Below are 21364 nucleotides of genomic sequence, written 5' to 3'. Positions count from 1 at the left end.
CTCTATCTCTGCCCCTACCTGGCTCGGCTGGCGGGTGCGCTCTCTTGCTCTCTCTCTCTCCCTCTCTCTCTCAAAATAAATAAATAAAAACTTAAAGAAAAACAAAACAAAACAAAAAACCATTAGTCATTAGGGAATGCACATCAAAACTACAGTGAGCTACCACTTCACGCTCACTAGGTGGTTCTAAAGAAATGGAAAATAAGTATTGAGGATGTTGAGAAATTGGAATGCTCATGCATTGCTGGTGGGGATATAAAATGATACAGCTGCTGTGGAAAAGTTTGGTGGTTCCTCAAAAACCTAAATATAGAATTACTATATGAGCCAGCAATTCCATTCCTAGGTGTCAATACTCAAAAGAACTAAAGGCAAGAATTAAAAAAAAAAAAAAAAAAACAACTTGTACATAGCATTATTCACAATAGCTAAAAGGTAGAAACAACCCAAATGTTCATTACTCAAAGAATGGATCAACAAAGTCTGGCACGTGCAGACAATGGAATATTATCCGTCCACAGAAAGGAATGAAGCACCGATAACATGTTGTAACATGGATAAACCTTGAAAACGTTCTGTTAAGTGAATGATGTCAGACACAAAAGGATAGAAGTTGGGTGAATCCTTTTATTTTTATTTATTTTTTAAATCTGGTTGTTTTTTTTTTTAATTTTTTTTTTAACGTTTATTTATTTTTGAGACAGAGAGAGACAGAGCATGAACGGGGGAAGAGCAGAGAGAGAGGGAGACACAGAATCGGAAGCAGGCTCCAGGCTCTGGGCCATCAGCCCAGAGCCTGACGCAGGGCTCGAACTCACGGACCGTGAGATCGTGACCTGAGCTGAAGTCGGACGCTTAACCGACTGAGCCACCCAGGCGCACCTTTAAATCTGTTTTTTTTTTTTTTAATTTTTTTATTTTTTAAAAATTTTTTTTTTTCAACGTTTTTTATTTATTTTTGGGACAGAGAGAGACAGAGCATGAACGGGGGAGGGGCAGAGAGAGAGGGAGACACAGAATCGGAAACAGGCTCCAGGCTCCGAGCCATCAGCCCAGAGCCTGACGCGGGGCTCGAACTCACGGACCGCGAGATCGTGACCTGGCTGAAGTCGGACGCTTAACCGACTGCGCCACCCAGGCGCCCCATCCCTTTAAATCTATTTTTAAATAAACATAACTCTAGAGGAATTTAAAGATGGTGGTACACCAAAAGTAACCTTAACAAAAATCCCAATCCCAGCTCAGTTCCTGTCTAGATTAACAATCCCTACTAATGGCTGGGGAACAAGCAGTGTGCGCATTTCTAAACAAAAACATTTTGTAAGTCGCTCTCTACTGTCTTACATATGATGTCTGACATTCAGTAGTAAATTAGGAGACATCCACAAAAGCAAGAAAGACGCAAGCCACTGTTAAGAGTCCATCAGTGTCTACGCAAGAGTAGATTCAGATATGACAAGGATGTTGAAATGCCTAGAATAAGTTAAGAAAATATGTGTAAGTGGAATTGCAGGAGAGATTTTAGTATTATAACAATTACATTAAGTAGATTATAAGATACAACAATAATTGTTCGTTCTTATGATAAAAGTTTCCTAATTAGTCTTTTCTCCTATTAAAGTCATAATCATAGGTACTTATTAATTAAAAATTTTCCTTAAGTACCTATACAAAGGGTAGAGATAAGATGTGGACCAAGGAATTTGAGTTAAAAACCATGGGACCCACACATATAGATCCTGTGTAGCCAAGAGATAAGGTAGGTCTTGTACCTTTATTTTTATTTTTTTAAGTTTATTTATTTATTTTGAGAGAGAGAGAGCATGCTAGCAGGAGAAGGACAGAGAAAGAGAGGGAGAGAGAGACTCCCACGCAGGCTCTGTGCTGTCAGCACAGGTGGTCACTTAACCAGCTGAGCCACCCAGGCACCCTGGTCTCGTACCTTTGGTACAGGAAGCATAAGGCCCCTTGGAATCTCAGTTTCTAACGTTACTGTGCTCCTGTGATTCTCGTCCCTGCTCATTTCTCTGTCCGTGGATTGCATGAGCATTTTCTCCCGCTGTCTGAATGTTGGCTGTGTCTGTAGCTCCTGCTATTGCGTCCATTCTTCCTTTGCTGAAATCTTGCCTGGCTTCTTTGACCTCTTTTGACTCTGAGCAACAATGCCTGTCAGGAAAGTTCCTGTTCCCTGCTAGAAATAACCTGGAACGGGTGAGAAATGGCTTCATGATAGTGTCCATGTCCGAAGCACCTCCTGGCTTTGTGGCCTCAGTGGTGACTTCCTGTGGCTCACGCCCTGTGGACGTGGTGTTTTGCAAGGGTGTGAAAGCTGTGCTGTGACCTCAGGCAGCTTCCTTCTCCTGGGACACTCTGAATAACTGGAAATGAGGGATGGTTGGGAGCACATTCGGTTCTGACCATAGAGTCTTTCTCTGATTGCAGAGTTGCCTCACTCACAGAGCTCTCCGGCTGTCAGCAGCACCTGCACTAAAGTGCTCTATTTCACTGACCGGTCACTTACACCCTTCATGGTCAATATACCAAAGAGGTGAGATTCTGGGATCGTTATTCCTCTTTTAAAAAGGACAGGAGGCAGAATCAGTAGTTACTGCCCATGCAACCATCTGAGCAGTGTTTGAGAATCAGTACAGTGCAGTAAGAATACAGGATCAGGGTTCTAGTCTCATTGTTACCACTAACCAGCGGCACTACAAGGGACATGTCTTGATCTGCTTCTGGGTACAGACACCGTAATAGCACTTCCAGTCCTGATACACAGATATGTTCCAAGTTAGGAAAAATAATTTTTTTAAGGGCTCATAAAATAGCTCCGCTGATAGCCATAGATCACACACTAGCCCTCCAGGCTGTTCCTCACTGATCTTGGTACTGTCTGATGACTGCATCTGAGCAGTTGAGAATTCACATTAACAGCCTTCAAACATTCATTTATGCTCCCTTGTAAGGCAAATGGCTTTGAAAGAAAGATTTTTTTTTTTTTTTTAACTCTGGAACCAACTACTGAGAGAAGGAGTAGGCTGCCCCTTTCCTAGAGAGTTTGCTTACTTGTTGTGGGCTAGAGGGGAGCTTTCTGAAGCTGGAAGGATGAAGATGGTGAAATGGAACATTGTTGCAGAGAAGGAAATCAGAGAACTTAGACATATTGATGGCTCAGCAAATTAGATCTCCGAGACCGCATGTCTTATTTCCAGAGTAAAACAGGGAAAAGTAATTTGGCTGCTGCTGAAACAATACATCTCTTTTAAATTCCCAGATCACCCCAGATGGAATGCCATTCTCATTCCCTCATGGTGACTGGCTCCCTCAGCTCTGCTCTTGTAGAATTGTCTGGGTTATCAGGGGCAGGGACCTAACAAGGCCATGCTGTTTTTTCCTGGAGAGTCTTTGGCAGGGGCCTGGGTTTAAAGCTAACGTCTCATCTTTCCAGCCTACTGATGAACAGTCTGTTTTAGCACTCTTGCCTTTTGTTGCAGGTTGGGGGAGGTGACACTAAAGGATTTTAAAGCAGCCATTGACCGGGAGGGGAATCACCGGTATCATTTTAAAGCGCTGGATCCTGAGTTTGGCACTGTCAAAGAGGAGGTACAGAATCCGAGGGGAGTCTGGGTGGTGTGCAGCTGATTCCCAGAGCCACCTCCTCAGGGACTGATACCCAGCAGTACCCGAGTTCCCTAACCAGGTCAGCGGAATTTCCCAGAGCCTCAGACCACAGTCTGATTACCCTAGACCTAGATGGTCAGGGAATTGCACAAGGAGTTGACAGCTTCTTCGCTTCAAGGACTTAACCACTTTGACCAGACTTGGATACAGTTACTGATTTTACTAAGGAAAGGACCTAAGCTTGAACAAAAGCCTGGTTGGGGGGTCCCTTTTCTATGTGCAGTCAAATCTTAGAAACCTTTCTGCTTCCTACATAGAGTAAAATAGGTATGAATATATGGAACTGTACATTGTGATGGTAGTTTCTCAGATAATGAAAATGAGGAACTTCTAGAAAATCACCTATGCTTATTCTCAACTCCTTGACTATATTCTTAGCCTACGCCTCTCTTTATAATCCATCTGCCATATACAGGGAAGAGAATTCTGGGTTCTGACATATTACAAGTGGTTGCATTGTGATTAAAGCTGATGTTTTATTTCATAAATATTTCCTCAACATGCTTTAATAGCCCTGTTGTATTGGTGGCTTAAGAAATTCATTGAATGAATGAATAAAAAGAACTGCATGTTCTTTTGGTCTTCTTTCTAACCCTTTCTTTATAATACTTGGGACCGAAATTTTCCCCTTTCTCACTTGTGTAATGCTTATGCTGCTGCTTTCTCCCAAGGAGCCCAAAGTGCTTCATGGTTAGTAATATATTAAATCTTATTGATCTCCATGAGCAAAGCAGAGTTAGGGATGCTTTTACCATTTCATAGATGTAGAACTAAGAATATATAGTACATAATAACATATAATAATGTATTGCATGCATTAAAAATATTAAATACATAAATATGTAGTTATAACTTTAGGGACAGAACCAAAGGGACATAGCCTCTAGCTTCAGGCTTTTCTCTATATTTTCTTATCCTTTATGTTTGAGATCTTACTTTTAGCAGCAGCAGTTTTCTAGTGAGAGTCACTGTCTTATCCTGTTATTTTTTCACTGTGGCTTCTTTTTCTTCCTCTAGGTTTTCCACGATGACGATGCCATCCCTGGTTGGGAAGGGAAAATTGTAGCCTGGGTGGAAGAAGACCATGGAGAGAATTAATGCTGAGTATTAGACTGGGGGCTTGTGGAACTTGGCACCCCCTGGCTGTTTCACTCAGGAAAGAGGACTAAAACCAGAATACACTAAGAAGTTTCTAGTTCGTGCTACCAAAACAGAAGCTTCTCCAAGTGTAACAGCCCCAGGCCAGTGCTGTTTCTGTGCCTGGTATATGTAGTACATTTTTTAAAACCCCTGTCAACTGTAGACCATGGGTCCATCTGGAGTTCCTTGTCCGTGGGAACACAGTGTTTTATTCTACTCTGAGGACAACAAACCAAAGGCCTTAACCAATGGGAATGGATGATCCCGCTCCTGTAGGGGCATGGCTGCTATTATCTGGAACCTGGGAATTGGATGCATCACTCCTGTGTGTTACAGTTTTATTTTAATTGGCCTCAATGGTTGCAGCAATCAGAGTCCCAGCATTTGTACTCACAGACAAGGCAAAGGTACCAGCTTTTTTGCTTCTTTGCAGCTATTGCAAACCAAGAATAACTCATGAGGCGGTACCAAAGATGAAAACCCACTCTTCAGGAATTTTTTGGACCGGACATGGATGGTGCTGAACTGTTGACTGGATGGAAAAAGCCCATATTGTGCTATACTTGCTAAAACCGCGATTGAGGAAGACCTTTGGCTGCCTCTTGTGTCTTAACTGGTTCTGCAACTTGTCCTTTAGCCCATGGAGGGCATGTTTCATGTACTGCCAGTTTTCTCTAGGGACTCTGTCACTGTAGAGCCATGTTTTCCCCTTCCAACTGATGAACTTTGTGTTTGAAAGGAAAAAGGAGTTTAAAGTCTCCTTAAAAATCCAGGCGGGTATGGAAAGGTGCTGCTACCCATATTTTCTTGACTTTCTTTCTCTCATGACTTCCTGTAGCTCGTGGCATCTCCTCTGCAGTCAAAAGGAGACAGACCATTAATTTTGGTATTTGTGATTTATGAGTACTGAGCATGAGTCACTGGTCTGCCCCTCCTCATTTCAAGGCCAGAGTTATTTTCTATTATATATTTAGTCTAGGTTGATCCTTTAGGGCACAATAGGAACCATGGGGCATGGAGCATGAGTTGTGAATGGCAGGGTTGATTCTGGGTAAAAAACCTAGAATCCTTTCTCATGTGCAACACTGTCCAGTGTAGAAGCTAAAAGAAGAGTTAAACTTTCAGAGATTACTGAATAACTAGGGTTTTCTCAGTCACTTACCAAACACCATCAACTAATCAGCCATATGTATATATATGTATGTACACACACACACACACACACACACACACACACACACACACACATATTCATTCCCCAAAGCAGTCAGCCTGTGACCACTGCCAACCAGAAGAGTCAGACATGTCAGTTCTGGGTTCTTGATCTGTCTGTCTCTATTTCATCTCCCTTTTCCAACTGTTTTAACAAACTACTCACTGGAGCTCTGAAATGACATTTTGTTGTTTTATATAGATGTGTCTTTTAAAAATAGTTCATGTTTGGAGAATTCTTTTGTACTCATTTGCCTTTTGTCTGAGAACCATGTCTATTTTTGTAACTTGAGTGTGAGTTCTGTATCTTCTCACATTCCGTATACTGTATCCATTTTCTAGAGAACCCAGTAGCTTTTATACAGGCTCTTCTCCTAGCCCTTGTGGTTTCAGAACAAGCTTTATTTTGTTACAAGTATGCTGATGACAACTAACTCCTGGTTCTAATTCTACCTGCCATTTTCCTTGTGGAGGTAGTTTCATGTTGTGGAGGTAGTTTTACATAATCTATTTGATTGCTCCTCTAGCAGATGGAAGGAGCTCATAAGATACCTGATATCTTTCAGTAAGTTCGCTTGATCTTCTCCTTTTGAAGAATTTCTCATCAAAAATGACTGGGAAAGTTTGGGACAGTCAGTCAAAAGCAAGAATAATACATTATGAAGCAAACAGAAGAAAACAGTATATTCTGAGTGTTTTTTCCCCCAGGAAGTCTGGAGTAAAAGTCCTCATGTCACCAATTTCTCTGTTGCATGAATTTTAGTGTTTTGCTATAAGACAGCATGAGAGTTGTCAGGCCAAAATCCGTTACTGTATTTCCAGTACAATTGATCTTGAATGTCTGTTTCTTTAGTTTTTACTTGTCAGTTTTCTTTGAGCAAACGTCCTTACCGTTATGGAGAATTTAACTTTTCAGAGAAAATTGAATGGAAGAAAAATGCCAAAGTCCTTCACCTTATTTGGCTTTTATAGCTCTGTCCTTTGGAAGAGGAGATGCATGGCCTTAGTGCCTCTATAGAAATCTGAAGTTGAAGTCAGGGGAGAAAAGGAGATAATTTTTTCCCCTTTAGCTCATGAATCTCCTATGCCACAGGTAATAACGAAACACCCGGATTACAGGATGTCACTCCAGTAATTCTTGTGTACAGTGTATTGGCAATCCTCATTCCAGTTTCTGAAGACCAGAACCTTGTGAGGAAGTGTTGTGCTTTGGTTCCTTCTGGTTTGAATTGATTCCTGTTTGTTACTCTGGCTGCACTAGAAGCCTCTTGATTTATTCAGAGAACTGTCCCCTAGTGACATTTTTGAGGGATAGTCCATCCTGACACTGCTGAAATTCTCTTTGAAAAAACCAAGGGACTAGAATGTCTTGAGCTTAAATAACCTCTAAATCCTGTTAGATTAAAAAAAAAAATGATCCTCTCACAAAAACTAGTTTAGAAGAAAGCTCAGTTCCTCAAAAGTCATCATTTAAAAATTGACAACTATTCTCAGTTCCCTAAATTAGCTAGAATTGAAACACTATATAATTTGTACCTAAAGAATTTGAGTTAAACTCTCCTTATTGGCATTCTTACTTAGTACCATTTCAGCTCCTTTTGACCAGGATAGTTGAAAATTAGGGAAAACACATCAAATCCAAGAGGACTCTAATAATTACTGAAAAGCAATTATGGCATAATTATAATTTTCATTTTTTCCATAAAATAAGCATTATGATTGCACACTCCTATTGTCTGAATTTATGTAAGAGGTATAGCTTGCTTAAAATATATATGTAAAATTATATTTTTCTTAGAAACATGGATGTTTGCAAGCATTGCTTTCAAAGAGATTACCACCATGCATTCTCCCTGTTTTGTTTTCATGAAGACTGTGTTATACCAGAGGCTTCTGATTATCAAAGTGATAACCAGTTTTTTAACTGCCTGTATGTACCAGATTTGTGAACTAATTTTTAAAAAAGCAGAAAAAACCATGAATAAAATGGAGTTTGCAAACTAAATACCATTCATCATTTTCACTTGTGTTTATTGACCGAAATTAATCAGTAAAGCCATTTACATTTAGTGAAAGTCCATTCCCTCAAGTGATCTCCCTGGTAACATGTTTACTCATTACTTGGGGAGCGGAGATAAGGATTACTTCATTGCTATAGACATTTTACCGTTGTTATTTCAAATGTAAGCACAAAACATTATTACTGTCAAAGAAAATTCATTGACTTAGCACTTCTTTTGAAATTATATGTAAATGTGCAAACAAATAAGAACCTGAGCATCAACTATGTAACAAAAGTCTTTTTTTTTTTAAATGTTTATTTTTGAAGGAGAGACAGAGTGTGAGCAGGAAAGGGGCAGAGAGAGAGGGAGACCCAGAATCCGAAGCAGGCTCCAGGCTCTGAGCTGTCAGCACAGAGCCCAACGTGGGGCTCAAACCCATGAGCCATGAGATTATGACCAGAGCTGAAGTCGGACACCCAACCGACTGACAGAGCCACCCAGGAGCCCCTGTATGACAAAAGTCTTTAATGCAAAAGAGACATTAGAGACTTTCAAAAATGTGTATTTAAAACAACCAGGGGCACCTGGGTGGCTCAGTTGGTTAAGCCTCCAACTTCAGCTCAGGTCTTAATCTTGCAGTTTGGTTCGTGGAGTTCAAGCCCCGCGAATGGCTCTGTGCTGACAGCTTAGAGCCTGGAGTCTGCTTCGGATTCTGTGTCTCCCTCTCTCTCTCTCTCAAAAATAAATAAACATCAAAAAAATAATAAAATAACAAAAGAAAACCAAACTTCATTAAAAAAAACAACCAACTATTCAGTCCACTCAACAACTGCATCTCTTTCTCTGCCATCTCATTTTTTTACTTTTTACAGTTTCCTATTTGAGTATGAAATAGTACTGTCTTTAATTTTCCAAATGTTTAATTACTAGCAAAGGCTGACATATTTTCAAATGTTGGTTTTTCCTTTTTTTCTTTTTCTTGGTGTTCTATGACCATCTGTACACTGGGGACTTAGAGATCTAAATGCAGCTCAGAAATGAGGTTTTTGTTTTTTTTTTAATTACAGGATGATAATCCTACAGAAGCGTACCTAACAAATGTTGTAGGTAACTTCATTTAATTCAAACCACACGAACTCAACCTCCACTATTTACCAGATACTATACTAAACTCCGGGCATACATCAAAGAACAATATAGACATGCTCCCCGCTCTCACGGGGTTATAGTTTAGTTTCGGTATGAAATACTTCAAGCATAACAGGGGCACCTGGGGGGCTCAGTCGTAAGTGTGGGACTACACCTCAGGTCGTTATCTCACAGAGCGCCTGAGCCCTATAGCTCGGAGCCTAGAGCCTGCTTCAGATTGTCTCCGTCTCTGCCCCTCCCCGTCACGCTCTGGCTCCCAAAATATGAATGAACATTTTAAAAATTAAAAAAAAAAAAAAAAGAAATATGTCAAGCATAACGAAGTTTTTTGCGATCTAAAGGGATTCTATAGATTAGAAACGCAAATCTGTTTTGTAACCTTGTATCTTCCTACGCTTAGTCCCGTTACCGCACAGCTGAATGGGGAAACTAACCTTCCGTTTGGCTGCCCTTCATTTGGCTGGAAAACCTGTTCACTGGGATTGCCGGTTATGCTACAAACGCGAAACTAAAGCTTTGTAACCTCCCGCAGACTGCACCGAGTGAGGCCCACACCTGAGCACGGAAGGGTCAGGAAGGGCGGGAGCGGGGGTGGGGGAGGTTACACCACAGAAACGAGCTGACCCGCTCCGCTCGCCAAACCTTCCTCAGCGCCCCAAGACCGCGCCCTTGGCCTCGGGCTCTCAGCATCAGGCGCGTCCTCCCGCTCACCACTCCGCTTTTCTCAAAACTTGGCCACTCCCCTCAGCCCACCTCTCAGACCATTCTGCCTTTAGTAGCCGGCTCTTGCCGCCTTTTTAGGCCCCTCCCTGGCGGCTCCGTCTTACCCTGAGATGCCTTAGGACCCTTCCACCTTCCTACTCCTCCCTGCGTCTCATTTCTCCCAAACTTGCCCCTACGTTGCCTCCGCTGGAACACCCCTGCCCCCGTGGCTCCAAAGTAGTCGCCCCTACCCGCTGTGGGCCACCCGTTACCCTACTACCGGCAGAACAGCTGACGTTCCACCCATTTCTGGTCTGGGGAGGGGTGCCGCCAACCTTTTGGAGCCCATTTTACGACAATGTGCGGCTGCGCGGTGTGGCTGACGGCAACGCCGCACTGCTCTTGGAGAGGTCACTCCGGAGACGGCGTTGGTTTTGGGGTGTGGGGGTCGCTGGCAGTATGTGGCGAGTCTGTGCTCGACGGGCACGGAATGTGGCCCCAAGGGCAGGATTCGGGGCTCGGTGGACCGCCTTGCGGGAGGACCCGGGAGCTCCCTGCGTGACCCCGCGGGCTGGCGCGGCTCCGGCTCGTTGCAGCAGCGGGACCGCGGGGTATGGCAGGGTCCGCGCACTCTGCGGGTGGAGCCCCAGCTCGTGGGCCACACCGAGGAATCGCCTCGCGCTGCAGCTTTTGGGATCGCCTAGCCGCCGCTGTTACAGCCTGCCCCCGCATCAGAAGGTGAGCCCCAGACCTGCCCTTCACGGGAGCCAGTTTGTCCTTCAGGGCAGACTTCTTGGCGTTGGAATCTTCTCTCTGAGTCCTTAGTGATCCTCCACCCCGTTCCTGGTATGTATCATTTGTCCTTTCTCCAATACCCAGCTTTGCTCTGGCTGTTGAGCTTATCTTTCTGATCTGTTTATTCTATTGAAGGGAAAGAATTCCAGGCTTCCCTCTCCTGGTCTAGTCCATTGAAAGAAGGGTTCCAAACCTGAAGCTATTTGTGCAGTGTCTGCTGAATTAGGTGCTCTGTCAGTCCTGCAGGATTGTGGAGCAGGAACCCTGTCACTGGAGAACTGGTGGCAGGAACTCCCTTTCTGTCCCCGGTGCCCGGCATGAGATGAGACTCCGTACACTCTTCGCATTAAGTAAAATTGAATGAAATATTAAACCAGACTGAGAGATAACATTTTTTAAATTTATTGTTTCTCCTTTTTTCCTCCAGGTTCCATTGCCCTCTCTTTCCCCCACAATGCAGGCAGGCACCATAGCCCGTTGGGAAAAAAAGGAAGGGGAAAAAATCAATGAGGGTGAACTAATTGCAGAGGTAAGTTGTTTAAAATATGGAAATGAGTCAGAAGGAACTGGCTTAGCTACACTGAGTGTTCGCTTTCCGGATAGGTACTTACTCTTTTTGCTTAAGAAACTTAGATGGTTTTTACAACCTGATATTAGAGAAGGTTGATTAGAGATGCTGTCAGCAACTAGCCAGACTGATTTTTAGCTAAGGTGGTTTTTTTAAATAATTCCTTTCAGATCTATAATAAGAGGCTTTATCTTCACATCTTCACCAGACTGTTGAATTGTGTGATTCTAGGCACAATCTAATAAATTTCATACTGGTAGCACGAGCTTAAGCTCCTGCTTTGTGTTAAAAGGTCGAAACTGATAAGGCCACTGTTGGATTTGAGAGCCTGGAGGAGTGTTACATGGCAAAGATACTTGTGGCTGAAGGTACCAGAGATGTTCCAGTTGGAGCAATCATCTGCATCACAGTTGAGAAGTGAGTAGTACTTTGGTAATTTGTGGAACTTATGTGCTTGGTGGAGTATTTAAACCCAGAATTGAGAAAATAGGAGTTAAAGGTTTCTAATTCTACTTTTCTAGGAGCTAAACTTGCCTTATAACTCCCTGTATTTACGCATTCCTTCTCTTCCTTAGGCCTGAGGATATTGAGGCCTTTAAAAATTACACACTGGATTCCGCGGCAGCACCTACCCCGCAAGCAGCCGCAGCACCAACCCCCGCTGCCCCTGCTTCACCACCCACACCTTCTGCTCAGGCTCCTGGTAGCTCCTATCCCACTCACATGCAGGTGAGCCTCAGCCTCTGGGTGTTTGCTCTAGAAAATTTATTGTTCATTATTTTTCATTGATGGCTATCCCATCCTGGACACTGGTGTTAAATATGGCTAGCTCTTGTCATTTGAAAGTAAGTTGAGATTGAAACATGAAAATTGAGTTTTACTCCTAGCTGTTATTTCCAGGTATATGAACTAGGACAATTCCTTTAACCTTTCCCAACCTCCACGTGGTAGACAAGATAGTTCTTGGCAGTGTTCATTCAAGAACATTACAGAGTGTTTAGTAGGCCTCACACGTTATCTATTGAATAAAAGTCATCAGTTGATGTTTTTCTTTGACATATGGTGTTTTTTTCTAAGAGTGGGTGAAGTAGTCCAGTAATATTAATAAATGAGGAAACTGACAATAAAGAGTCAGTGTAAAATAAACATATATAATAGCATAGCAAAAGAGCTGAAGTGAATAAATAGTAATCACTGTTGGTTCTGTTAAATCTGTTTCTAAGAGACTAAAGCAGTTTATTAGATACTAGGGTTATCCCATGTATATTTGTGTTTTGAATATTGGAAATGGGTAAAAAAGCAGCTGGCCTTTTTCTGAAGGTTTAAAACTAATACTTTTCTTTCACCTAGTGTATTTGTAGACATTTCTGTATAGGAATCATTTTCTTTTTTGGGCATGATGTTCTTCTCCGTGGTCTGTTGTTAATAGACATTTTGTGTGGTGACGTTTTGTGCAATGTTCAGTTCACACATTTATTTCATCCTGTTTAGCAAACTGTCTCTCACTACATAAGACTCACTCATTTTTCTCCATTTTCTGTGTGTAGCTTTGTGTGCAAAGTGTTACAGTTGTGTCTTAATTATTCTTTAAGATACTGTGTAGAGATTATTGGCCTCACTAGTTTTTAAGAAGTAGGTGGAGATGACAACTTCTGAACAGAAAAAAAACATTTAAAAAAGTTTGTAATTAGCATTCTAAGTTTGTGTTTCTTCTTTTTCGTGCCTTCCTGAGGCTTTATTTGAAATGATTTTTCTCTCAGCATAATCCTGGTGTTGAGAGGAAGCAAACAAAACCCATAATAACGGAGTAAAGCGTCTAAATTCAGTGGACACACAAGCCATACGAATGTCAAAGCACTTTTTCATTTAGGTCAGCCAATCTGATGTTTAGATTTTATTGGGGCGGAAGTCACTGTTGTAAGAACAGTTCTTTTGTTTATTTTTCCTGCAAAGGGTGAGAGTTTTACTTGTTCCTTACCAATTTGGATGCCTTTTGTTTCTTTTTCTTGTTTGATTGCTTGTGGCTAGGACTTCCAGTACTATGTTGAATAAAAGTGAGAGTAGACATCCTTGTCTTCTTCTTGATCTTAGAAGGAAAGCTCTCAGTTTTTCACCATTGAAGGTGATATTAGCTATAGGTTTGTCATATATGGCCTTTACTATGTTGAGGTATGTTCCCTCTAAACCTACTTTGCTGAAGGTTTTTATCATGAATGGGTATTGTACTTCGTCATGTGCTTTTTCTGCATCTGTCAAAATGATCATATGGTTTTTATCCTTTTTGTTATTAATGTGATCTGTCACATTGATTTGTAAATATTGAATCATTCTTGCATCCCTGGAATAAATCTCTTTGATCGTGGTGAATGAATTTTTTTTTAATGTATTGTTGGATTCAGTTTGCTAATATTTTGTTAAGGAGTTTTGCATCTATGTTTATCAGATATTGGCTGTAGTGATTTTTTTTGGGTTTTTTTTTGGGGGGGGGGTTTGGGGTTTTTTTTTTTTTTTTTTTTGGTGGTTTAGGTATCAGGGTAGTGCTGGCCTTGTAGAATGAATTTGGAAGTTTTTCTTCCTCTTTTATTTTTTGGAATAGTTGAGCAGACTAGGTATTAACTCCTCTTTATTTTTTTCAAGTTTACTTATTTTGAGAACGAGAGCATGTGTGTGCACAAGCAGGCAAGGGGCAAGAGGGAGGGTGGGAGAGAGAGAGAGGGAGAGGGAATCCCAAGCAGGGTCCACACTGTCAGTGCAGAGCCCGAAATTGGGCTCGATCCCACGAACTGTGAGATCATGACCTGAGCTAAAATCAGGAGTCAGATGCTTAACCAACTAAGCCACCCAGGTGTCCTGGTATTAACTCTTCTTTAAATGTTTGGTAGAATTCATCTGTGAAGCCATCTGTGGACTTTTGTTTGTTGGGAGTTTTGGGTTCAGTTTCGGTGCTAGTGATTGGTCTGTTCAAGTTTTCAGTTTCTTCCCAGTTCAATTTTGGAAAGTTATATGTTTCTAGTAATTTATCCATTTCTTCTCAGTTATTCAATTTGTTGGTATATAATTTTTCATAATGTGCTTTTTTTTTTATCTTGGTAAGGTATCCGGAAGTTTGGGAGAATGAAGTTTCCTCTGAGTAAAAGGATATATGCTCATACAGAGCACAGCAAAATTTTAATGAAATACTCTAGACCAAGGTCATTCTGTGGAAATGAAAAATTCTAGCTTAACCTATGTAATAAAAAAGAAGAAAAGATATTCTGTGTTTAGAGATGTAATTGAATTAATTTTGACTATCTAGGAAGAAATCTTTCATGTATACCCATTGCTTTTAACTTTGGAGGGGGAGGAATCAAAGTATGAGTGATAATGTAAAGCTTGAGATTTGAAGGATGATTTAACTGGTGGGGCATTGAGGCATTGAACTTTTACTTTAGGAAGCCATTAGACAGATGGGAATTTGGATCATCAGAGTCACTATCATTCCATAAAGCTATTGAAGCTTGCTTGAGTGCCATTGTTTCCAAGTCTTCCTCGTATTAAGCAGTAATGTGTGTTTATTTCTGCAGGTGGTTCTTCCTGCCCTCTCTCCCACCATGACCATGGGCACAGTTCAGAGATGGGAAAAAAAAGTGGGTGAGAAGCTAAGTGAAGGAGATTTATTGGCAGAGATAGAGACTGACAAGGCCACTATAGGTGAGATTTCTTCAGCTCTTAATGGTTGAGGCACTGAGTTTTCCAATGAGGGAAGAGGATTGCCGTCCTATCCTATAATGAGTGAGTGATAACATGAAAAATTTTAATTTTGGGGATTCGTTTCCTGGAACAGAATATGTCATAACAGAAGTGTATGTAGTGGGATTTGTCAGTTCCACACCACACTCTAAATGAATCAAGGATATGTCAACTTAGACATTATTTTTAGGTTAGAGTTTGCTTCTTAACATTCTTATGTTGCTAAGAAGCTACATCAGAACCGCCATTCTCTAAACTGGGCAAGGGAAAAAAGAAGAAACATGAGAAAAGTACTTCTAAGGCAGGAAAATACCAAAGAATTTAAGATGACTGTGAGGAAAAACTAAAACCAGGGTTTGGATTGGTTTCATAGTTTGAGAACGACTGATAGAGTCATGATACCTGTTTGGGTATCATGTCACGTTTCCATGTATTCCCTTTCTGATTCATTGTTATGCTCAGAACAAAACCCACCTAGACAATTGTATATTTGTGATGATATTTACAGATAATTAGTAGATGAATCTATTTCCTGTCCAGTCCTCAAAGATGCAGTGGGAGATTCTGGGCATCCTCTGCAATGGTGGTTTTTAGATTGTGTTCTTCCAACCCCCTGAGTCATTGATGGTACTTTGAGGCAAGGAGACTTCATGACAGGACTTTGTTGTGCCCTGCCCCTTTTCCCAACTTCCACCAGGGCAACCACTTTTTTATCCTTTTGTATATTGTATTCCTCCCAGAAGATTTTATTAGAAGAAAGGATTCTGTTTGTGAAAAAAGATATAAACAAACATCTTGGTAACAATAGATGAGCTTTGCATTTTAACTTGAATACCAGTATAGCTATGGAGATAGTATTCTAGAGACTCTAGGCACTGGAGAAGTATTACCTTGGTCCAACTCTATTGTGGCCCTGAAGTCTTTTTTTTTTTTTTTTTTTTTTTAAATCTCTTACTGGATATTAATGCTTAACTGGAGAAGGGAAAGATTCGTCAAAGATGTGTTCATCAGGGAGAGGCACAACACAACAGAAAGCCCAGATCTGCAAGGCAAAAATTGTTCTCTGCGATGGCTTCTTTTAGTTTTACTTTTGAAACACTTCACATTGGAGTTCTTTCCAAGAGCAGTAGCTGAATAAAATGTTAAGTTGTAAATTCCTTAGAAACCCTAGTAATACCATATTCTTTACATTGGAATAGTTGAATACCCAATATAATCTCTTTGAAAAACTCCAAAGGTGCTTTTAGGGGCATAATTTATCCCACATCACTGTCAAACCTAGTAGTTCCCTTAATTTAACATCCATGAGGTTCTTATTTTTAGCAGTACAGCTGATGTCATACTGGTACAGTTGATGCCAGCTTGAGGTCTTATGGGTCTGTGTAGGGGCTTCCCTTAGAGATGTTTTTAGAAAAATATTCAGAATTAACTACTGTCTGTAATCTCTCATAGTGTACTAAACAGCTATTTATTTAGTATTTACTTTGTACCAGGTACTGTTTCTAGGTTCTTGGAAAATATTAATTCTTCTAACGTCCCTGTGAGGTAGGTATTATCATTACCCCATTTTGTAGTTGAAGGAGCTGTGACATAGAGAGGTAGAGTAGCTCACCAAAGGTTGGGTAGCTAGCTTGAAGGAGAAGAGCTTTTTACTTAAAACTGCTTTGAGTTTGGTGAGATAGTGGAGTCCCTTAAGTCCCATAATGGTTTTTCTTTCTATTCAAGGTTTTGAAGTACAGGAAGAGGGTTACCTGGCAAAAATCCTGATCCCTGAAGGCACAAGAGATGTCCCTCTAGGAACCCCACTCTGTATCATTGTAGAAAAAGAGGAAGATATACCAGCATTTGCTGACTATAGGCCAACTGAAGTAACTGATTTAAAACCACAAGCACCACCATCTCCTCCACCCCCGGTATGTATGCTTCTAGAATTGAGGAAACATTACCTTGTTCATCTCTAAATTAAGGGATTACACTGGATAATATCCTAGGTTCCTTCCCACCCTAAGACTCTACGAATAAAGAAGGAGATAGTTAGGGGCACCTGGCTGGCTCAGTTGGAGGAGCGCATGACTTGATCTTGGGATTGTGAATCCAAGCCCCATGTTGGGTATAGAGATTACTTAAAAAAAAAAAAAAAAAAAAAAAAATCTGAAAAAGAAAAACAAAAAAAGATGGACATAGTGAGCATTTGTGGAGATCTACAGGTATGTGGCACTGCACTGCCCACCTAATAGTTGTTTGACCTGTGTCTGTTTCTTTTTTCCTACTGTCATGAGGTCTGCTGAGAACAAAGCTGAGATGACATGTTCTTTTTATGCTTTAGGTGTAGATGTGTATATGGAAGTTAATACTTCATTCCCCAGTTTCTGTAGAATTTATTATATATTGTTGACTCATGAACAACACAGGGACTGGGGCACAAACTGCGCCCTTGCAAATCCATGTATAACTTTGGATTCCCCCCAAATTTAACTGCTAAGCCTGCTATTGACCAGAAGCCTTAACCAACAGCGTAGACAGTCCATTAACATATATTTAGTATATTATATAGATTGTATGCTGTATTCTTAAAGCACACTAGAGAAAGAAGATGTTATTAAAATCATAAAGGAGAGAAAACACATTTACAGTCCCATACCATAAAAATCCGTGTGTAAGTGTGCCTGTGTAGTTCAGACTCATGTCGTTGGAGGGTCAACTAATCTTTGTTACTGTCAGTACTCTTGGTATTTGCTTATGATAGTGGGTCAGGTTTCTGTTTATAATACATTAGAACCTTGATGTAGCATGGCTTGTTTTGCTTAGAATTTAGTCTTGTTGCTTATATGCTCTACATTATATACTATATATCTATTATGTACTTGTGTGAAGTCCAGGCATAGATAACATTATCACCAGCCTTCTGTAGATGTTAGAATCATGTGAGTTTAGATTATGTACAATATTTTTGTCAAAGGAAACTTGATTTCTTACTGCCCTACGTTTGTGGGGAGCTGGCAAGTAGTAGTGCTGGTTTATTAAGATATTTTCAACATGGAACCTTCCAGCATAATTTATTACTTTGAAATGACGATAACTGAAAACAAAAACCATGTTGGTCATGTAAGAAAATGAGAATAAGAGGGGTGCCTGGGTGGCTCAGTCGGTTAAGCGTCCGACTTCGGCTCAGGTCATGATCTCGCGGTCCGTGAGTTCGAGCCCCGCGTCGGGCTCTGTGCTGACAGCTCGGAGCCTGGAGCCTGTTTCAGATTCTGTATCTCCCTCTCTCTGACCCTCCCCCATTCATGCTCTGTCTCTCTCTGTCTCAAAAATAAAAAACAAAGGTTAAAAAAAAAAATTTGTTTTTAAATAAAAAAAAAAAAAAGAAAATGAGAATAAGAAGCAGCAAGAGAGTAACGTGAAGAAAGCCTATGAAGATATTATATACTGGATAACAGTATTAAATTTCCTGCCTCTCCATGTTATCACAAAGATAACTTGGTACTGTCTTTGACATAAAGTATTGTTGTTCCTCTTCATATTGTTATATTAAGTTGGTTAAGCAGGGGAAATGTGCATTATGATCTTTGAGAGAAAGATAAAAGTTACTTAATATATCTTGACTTCTTAATAAAATGTAAACTCCTTATCTTTCAGACCAGCCTTTGCAGTGGTGAATTAACAATCTAACTTTTTTCAAAAGGTGGCCCCTGTTCCTCCAACTCCCCAACCTGTAGCCCCTACACCTTCAGCCACCCGCCCTACTACTCCTGCTGGACCAAAGGGAAGGTTGTTCGTTAGTCCTCTTGCAAAGAAATTGGCAGCAGAGAAAGGGATTGACCTTACGCAGGTAAAAGGTAAGTCTGTCTCTGTGGAATAGGGTTGTAAAGATAAAACTCACTTGAGTTTCCTTCTTAAGACTAGCAAGTACAACTATACAGTCATCTTACATGGAACAGTAGGGAGAAGGATGAGAGAGTGAAATAATCTCCTTTGTTGCCACCACAGATAGGGAAACTTGTGCTGTATTCAGTCCATTTAGGATCTACCTATATAGTATAGATAGTCTTTTTCTTTCTCGGTTCTTGGGAACTACTTAATTGTTGGTGAAAGTATAATGTGCTTGTGCAGCAAAGTTGAATTTTATGACTTGACCTTGTATTAAGAAGTCTCTGTTAGTGAACAAAACCTAAACCTGGGGTGATTTGAAATGACTTTGAATAATAGAGTTCATATAAAACTGAACTAAAGCTCCTTGAGGGCAAAGGGAAATGTCTTACTCCTATCTTTCTCTCCCCAAAGAGAAAGTATAGCTTAGTGGTAAGAGTATGGGGTCTTGAATCAGACCATCTGGGGTTTACTCCTGGCTCCATCATCTTCTGTGTAATATGGCTTTAGGTGAATTACTTGTGTATGTCTATAGATGAATTACTTAAACCATCTGCTCTTCCATCTGTAAAACTGAAATGATGTGTACGTTAAAACAGGCAAAGGGCTTAAGACAATATCTAGAGGATAATAGGTACTCAACAAATGTTAGTTCTGTTCATATTAATATTATTGCCTGGCATTTAAATAAGTATCTTTGAGCTAAAATTAAATGTAAGGTAATTAGTGTACTTACTTGAACAAAGTGGAAATTACTAATCCTGAAGCCTGGTTTGATGGCTTCTGCTATGAGCTAGTCACTGAATTACCGCATTTAGCTCTTCTTTTCTTGAAATAAGAATTCTCATTCACCATTTTTTGGATAAGAAGATACTCTTTTTTTTTTTTTTAATTTTTATTTATTTTTGAAGGAAAGAGAGAGAGAGAGCATGAACAGGGGAGGGACAGAGAGAGAGGGAGACACAGAATTCAAGGCAGGCTCCAGGATCTGAGCTGTCAGCACTCAGCCCGACCGGTGCTCGAACTCACGGACTGTGAGATCATGACCTGAGCTGAAGTCAGACGCTTAACTAACTGAGCCACCCAGGTGCCCCAAGAAGATACTCTTAAGGGATCTCTCTTTATGTTAAGTAGTAAAGTTGCAATTTGAGTCTAGATACTGGTTATTTCCCCAGTTGTCTGGCTGTGGGCTTTCAGTGCTGGTTATCATCTGTCTGCTGGCTTTTGTTTCATGCTTGGAAGCAAGCCAGTCCCCAAAGAATAAGAATAGAATGTTGTAAATTTTTTGGATCTCAGAGGATTTTTGTAATATTTTAAGATGCTTTTTTCTATCTTCATGTTGTTTCAATGGCATATGGCCACTTTTTTATGTTATTTGGGACTAGAATTAGCAAAGTAAGTTGGGATAGATTTTAAGGGGAGGAGGGGCTGGATTAATAATTATATCTGAAGAATTTAGACAAGTGAAGAAGGACCGTTTATGAGATACTTAGCAACATTGGCTGCCATACACAAGATGTGAGTGGGGAAATCCCCATGTTCTTATCAGGCAATTAGAGTTAGGTGATTCATTTACCAGTATTTAAAATTCATCGAGTGTTGTCTGTGCATCTAACACTTGTTCATAAGACAGACAAGATTTCAGTTTCAGATGCCTGTATTACCAACAATAAAGAGTTAAATGAACAGAAAGGGAGTGCAGCTTAGTAGTTAGGAGTATGGGCTCCAGAGCTGGAATGCTCAGGTTCGAATCCTGGCTCTGCTGTACTCTAGCTTTATGACCTTTTATGTTTCGGTTTCTTCATTTCTGTATAAAAATAATGGCTTACAGGTTTTGAGGATTAAGTTAACAAAGAGTTAATATCTCTATATGCTGCACATAGACAGCATATAGAGATATTAGCTGTAAAAATGAAAATAACCTGTTATTACATAAGATGAATGCCAAGAAAGAAACCAAGTGATACACTATTGAGTGACAAGCTGTGAGCCAACCATGTGAAGAACTGGGCACAGAGAGACCAGTAGTACACATCTGAAGTGGGAGAGAGCTTGGCACGTCTGAGGAACATAGAGGAGGCCAGTGTTCATGGAGCATAGTGAGCAGAGGGTTTAGTGGAAGGAGGTGAGGTTGGAAAGAAGTACAGGGGCGAGAAGCAGGAGCACTTTATGGGTCATTGTATAATTTGAATTTTATTAAAGCATAGTAGGAAGCCACTAAAGGATTAAAATAAGGACAGGTTTTTTGGTTCCTGTGTGTGTGTGTGTGTGTGTGTGTGTGTGTGTGTGTGTATTTTAATTTTAGAGAGAGTGGAGCAGGACAGAGGGGCAGAGGGAGAAACAGAAAGAATCCTAAGCAGGCTCCATGCTCAGCACAGAGCCTGACATGGGGCTCGATCCCACAACCTCAGAATCAAGTCCTGAGCTGAAATCAAGAATTGGGCACTCAACCAACTGAGCCACCCAGGCGCTCCAATAGGGAAGTATTTTTAAAAGATCATTTTAGCTGCTTTAT

General features: G+C 40.7%; 2 protein-coding genes and 1 long non-coding RNA gene across 5 annotated transcripts in view; 2 read left to right on the top strand and 1 right to left on the bottom strand.

Annotated features, from left to right (window-relative positions):
* DIXDC1 (DIX domain containing 1) overlaps positions 1–8075 on the top strand; it is a 30632-nt gene extending 22557 nt beyond the window's left edge. For both annotated transcript variants that reach the window (XM_049613195.1, XM_049613186.1), the window contains exons 14-16: positions 2443–2548; positions 3495–3603; positions 4699–8075. In XM_049613195.1, the coding sequence (XP_049469152.1) occupies positions 2443–2548; positions 3495–3603; positions 4699–4779 (296 nt within the window). In that variant the 3' untranslated portion in view covers positions 4780–8075. The remainder of the gene's footprint in view (positions 1–2442; positions 2549–3494; positions 3604–4698) is intronic.
* On the bottom strand, positions 1154–10002 carry LOC125909927 (uncharacterized). 2 transcript variants are annotated; one of them, XR_007453807.1, is made up of 4 exons: positions 9620–10002; positions 4618–4748; positions 1943–2202; positions 1154–1473 (listed from the first exon to the last, which is right to left on the bottom strand). It is a non-coding gene; the product is annotated as an uncharacterized LOC125909927 (long non-coding RNA). The 2 variants fall into 2 exon arrangements; XR_007453806.1 differs by lacking the exon at positions 1154–1473 and having other exon boundaries at positions 1617–2202.
* A 238-nt stretch (positions 10003–10240) lies between these two features.
* DLAT (dihydrolipoamide S-acetyltransferase) overlaps positions 10241–21364 on the top strand; it is a 29262-nt gene continuing 18138 nt past the window's right edge. Inside the window, exons 1-7 of the mRNA XM_049613152.1 lie at positions 10241–10625; positions 11110–11211; positions 11543–11667; positions 11826–11979; positions 14814–14940; positions 16705–16892; positions 18665–18818. Coding sequence (XP_049469109.1) covers positions 10347–10625; positions 11110–11211; positions 11543–11667; positions 11826–11979; positions 14814–14940; positions 16705–16892; positions 18665–18818 — 1129 coding nt within the window. The 5' untranslated portion in view covers positions 10241–10346. The remainder of the gene's footprint in view (positions 10626–11109; positions 11212–11542; positions 11668–11825; positions 11980–14813; positions 14941–16704; positions 16893–18664; positions 18819–21364) is intronic.

Source organism: Panthera uncia, chromosome D1 (assembly GCF_023721935.1).
Source record: "Panthera uncia isolate 11264 chromosome D1, Puncia_PCG_1.0, whole genome shotgun sequence".
Classification (NCBI taxonomy): domain Eukaryota; kingdom Metazoa; phylum Chordata; class Mammalia; order Carnivora; family Felidae; genus Panthera; species Panthera uncia.
Note: the sequence above shows the minus strand (reverse complement) of the source record. Positions and strands in the feature narration are given on the sequence as shown.